General features: G+C 46.6%; 1 protein-coding gene across 1 annotated transcript in view; it reads right to left on the bottom strand.

The window, feature by feature from the left end:
- The window catches only part of CCT4 (chaperonin containing TCP1, subunit 4 (delta)), a gene marked incomplete at its 5' end in the record, with an annotated part of 5,307 nt that extends 1,607 nt beyond the window's left edge, over positions 1-3,700 (bottom strand). The window contains 9 exons of the mRNA XM_010139445.1: positions 282-392; positions 699-795; positions 1,086-1,225; positions 1,313-1,445; positions 1,524-1,645; positions 2,075-2,217; positions 2,484-2,592; positions 3,326-3,415; positions 3,648-3,700. Of these exons, the coding sequence (XP_010137747.1) occupies positions 282-392; positions 699-795; positions 1,086-1,225; positions 1,313-1,445; positions 1,524-1,645; positions 2,075-2,217; positions 2,484-2,592; positions 3,326-3,415; positions 3,648-3,700 (998 nt within the window). The remainder of the gene's footprint in view (positions 1-281; positions 393-698; positions 796-1,085; positions 1,226-1,312; positions 1,446-1,523; positions 1,646-2,074; positions 2,218-2,483; positions 2,593-3,325; positions 3,416-3,647) is intronic.
- Positions 3,701-4,025: the final 325 nt, after the last annotated feature.

Genomic DNA, 4,025 nt, shown 5'->3' with positions numbered 1-4,025 from the left:
CTAAAAAAAAAACCCAAAAACCAAAGCTGAAGGGAAAAAAAAAAAAAAAAAAAGGTTCCGGACAAAAAAGCTTCAGCCCAGAATTTGCAAGTTCTACAACAGCATCGGTGTCTGCCTACGCAAAGCCACTACTCCTCCCTAGTCAGTGGCTACTCAGGGATTAGGAGTAGGAACTTAAACGTAGTGACTTCAGTAGTAGAAGCCACTGGAGTTAGCAGCTGTTACGAAAATAACTGGCAGATGTTAAGCAGGTATTAAGATTTTGCCGCTCGCTCACTCACCTTTATCAGTTTCCCAGAACCGTTCAAGTTGACCTCCTCTGCCAGCTCCGCAGACCCCAGCATGTCGGGAGTGAACTGGTCAATGTGGGCAACAGGCTTCGTTCCAATTGTCTGCAAAAATCATGGAAAAAAGAAGGGAGACTCCCGAACGCGGCCTGCCGAGCCTGCGGGAACACGCTGCCGGGTGTTCTTCTGCACGACACCGCAGGGTGCAGTCAGGACTCTGCATCTGTCCCGAGTCCGTCAGAACTGTGACTGCCCAACGGAACAGGAACGTTTCAGGGAACGTTCTGCTCGTACATTACAGCCACAACGTGAAACTTGTGACGGTGCCGTAATTCCCTGGCTGGGTACTTCAGTTCTGGGACAGGCTTTCACCGCTGCTACTCTAACAGCCGTTCACGTAACTGCCTTTACCTTACATATAAACTCAATGTCATCCCTCTCGATGTCTTTAACCACCATGATCTTCATCTTGTTCAGGAAATGGAGGGCCAGGTCACTCAGAGCATCCCTAAAACCAAGAGGGAATAGTCAGTCCACAGTGTTACGTTAGTAACCGCATCACACCAGCCAGCTGCTGCTCACCAGCAGCGCCGAAATTCCTCCAAGTCGGGATGTCACTGAACTCCAACCACAGACAGCGCTTTCTCGAGTGCTTTCTAATGGTACAGTCGCTGTTACAGCCTGACTCTCTGCCAAGCGCGACTTAGTATTTGGCTTCTGTTTCCCAGGTATCCCGAGCAACTCCGATTGTTCCCCCAAACACACCCAGCGTAAGCCAGTAGACCGTTACTAACGCACCGCAGAATAGACTTCTGGATCAGCAGCACGTTGCATCCAGCCTTCTTAATCTGCTTAACTAAGTTGAGAATGTAGGCTCTCTCCTCACGCAGAACTCTGTCCATCTGAGCGTAATCAGAGACGACTATCTGGTTGTCCATCTATTCAAAAAAAAAAAAAAGAAAAGCAGGTACTACAAACTGGATTTTCATCTCAGAAGGTTTTGCTCTAGTCACAGCTCAACTTACATCTGTCTTTGGAGCAGACAAGCAGAACTGAATGAGGCCAATTTTGGCTTTCTCCACTCTGGTTACACCGGTATTTGCCACCTTCTGAGTCAGGACTAGTCCTTCAACCAGTTCACAATCATCGATTGTGCCTCTACAAAGAAAACCAATCCGTGACTCCAGCACTGATTCCACAGAGGCAGAACACATCTGGTTAAAAACGGCTTCTTACCCCAACTTCTTCACGATTTTAATATCTCTGAGGTCCACGCTACTGGCTGTAGCTGGGTCAATCACCTTCATCACTGCGTCCACACTCATCGGAGAAAGTAAACTAGAATACTGACACACCACCTAAGGGATGTAACAGCAAGGCAGAAATCAGGAGGTGAAGGATTTAATGCTGGTCAACAGTAACTTCACACCACACTGTCGCTGTATTTTAGCGGTTGACTACTGAACTTTCAAACAACGCTTGTTTCCCCGCCCCGTCCGTCAGCCAGCACAGCATGTTCTCAAGGGCTACTCCTATTAAAGCAGAGAGCAGCTGCGCTGGTAGGAAACCAATCCTATGCTCAGAAACCTGAATTTCTCTCATTTCTTAGACTTCTACAATGCGACTCTTGAGAGCTTCCCAGATTATTCTGCTGGCAGGGAGACGCCCACTTCTCCAGGCTTCGATGCTGTTTTAGGAGTTCCTGACGCAGCGAGAACCCTGACGCAAACCTGCTGGGGAAAGCTCTCAGTGTGCCGCCTGACCTCCTGGGGCTGTTGCAGCCGTACCTTTGAGTTCAGTGACGTCGTTGCGCTGTTCAGCAAGGTTTCTCTGTCGCTCAGCTCGACTGGCTGCGACATGTTGGTCAGCACTTCCATGCCTTTACTCAAAGCTTTCTGGAATGACTCTGAAATGATGGTGGGGTGAATCCCTGTGGATGGGACAGAAGGGCTGTCAGACCATCACGCTTTCAAACCAATCGAGGTTTTTACACTCACCGCATCACCCAGGGCTAGTTCCTAGTTCCAACAGTAACACTCCACGAAAAATAAAAAGCTAAACAGATTTTTAATCAGAAGTGGGACACAAATGAAACCTCAACGTGCAGCAGCTACTTCAAGCTTTGTGACACACGTGCAAGCGGACAAACGGGTTAACTACTAGAGCCATGTCTTCCTATTAAATACGTGCATTTACCTTTCTGGAGGAGTCTGGAACAGGCGTCCAGAAGAGCCCCAGCAATGACAACCACTGATGTAGTGCCATCACCAGCTTCAATATCTTGTGCTTTTGACAGCTCTACCAACTAAAAGACAAATCACGGCAGAAGTTTATACATATTCTGCTACTTCACTACCAACACTGACAATTTTAAAAAATACATATATTCAAGAATATTCAGGTGCTACTGAGATCAACCCTAGTACCAGGGCAGATCACACCTTTCCTGATTTGAAGGGGGTACTGTCAGCACCCTGCTGCCCATATTCGTACACCTGTTTGGCTGAAATACAGCTACAGTAACACAGATCCTTCACAGAAGGAAAGCAGCTGCTCTCCCAAGCTTAGAACCGGTGACACCCGCATCAAAGATCTACCTGTTCCCTTCCCGTAGCAGGGTCACAGGAAACTCATTTCCACCTCCACCCACAATCAGGTCTAAGAGGTCTAGACACCTCCAAAGACCAGGCGACTGTATCCTAACGGAACTCATTCTCTTCTTTCACTCCCTTCTGTCCCAGCGGTCTGGGACATCCCTGACTTTTCCTTCTCAGATGAGAGAAGAAGGTTTGGGCTATAATTTTTTATGTCTTGAAACATGTGCAGAGGGATCATGCATAAGCAATACTGGATAAGCAGCAAGGACTCAGAATTCTTCAGCACATCTTACAATCAAAATACACATTCCCAGAGCACACAATCTCTTGCTCTACCACTAGTGGCTAATGCTCCCCAAATCCACACAAAATATTACTATTTTTTGGTTCCAGAAATTAATCTCTAACGTGTTTCACATTAGAGAAAAAGAAACCACTTACCATTTTGGCTGCAGGGTGCAGAACCTGCATTTGTTTCAGAATAGTGGCACCATCGTTAGTGATTGTCACATCGCCTTTAGCATCCTGGATCTGAGAAGGAAGAGGAGAAACGTCACTCTGATCAGTAACTTAACTTGATGCTCAATGTAAAAATATTTTTCCTGGCAACATAATTTCACAGAGATGCGTAATTAGTTCACAGTTTCTCTTACAAAAATGAAACTTGAAGTTGTTGTTTAAGGCAAAAGGTGGCATTCTACATAAAACACTCCACAGTATCTCCAGTGACCTTCATGTTTGCAAAATTTAAGGACAAGTTTACCATTTTATCCATGCCCTTTGGTCCAAGGCTTGTTCTAATTGCATCGGCAACAGCTACAAAGAGGAAAAAAAAAAAAACGTTTGCAAGTTGATGTGAAGAGCTCCAAGCACTCACTCCATCATTCTAAACATCTCTCCTGAAAACAAAGCAGCTCCCGGTATTAACCGGTTCCCACTGATTTTGCCAACACTGGACAGCAGAACGATATAAAACGCTGCAGTATCAGGGCTGATTTCCGCGGCTCTTTTAGAAATCCGCTGACATCCCATCACACGCTGCAGCCATTTTAACACCGAGTATAACAGAGATTATACACCAAGCAATCCCAGCAAAGGCGGAACACAGCGTTCCCCAGAGCCCCGCCGCTGGAGCTCCCTG

Source organism: Buceros rhinoceros, unplaced genomic scaffold, assembly GCF_000710305.1.
Source record: "Buceros rhinoceros silvestris isolate BGI_N320 unplaced genomic scaffold, ASM71030v1 scaffold41000, whole genome shotgun sequence".
NCBI lineage: Eukaryota > Metazoa > Chordata > Aves > Bucerotiformes > Bucerotidae > Buceros > Buceros rhinoceros.
This window is presented reverse-complemented; position numbering and strand designations above follow the sequence as displayed.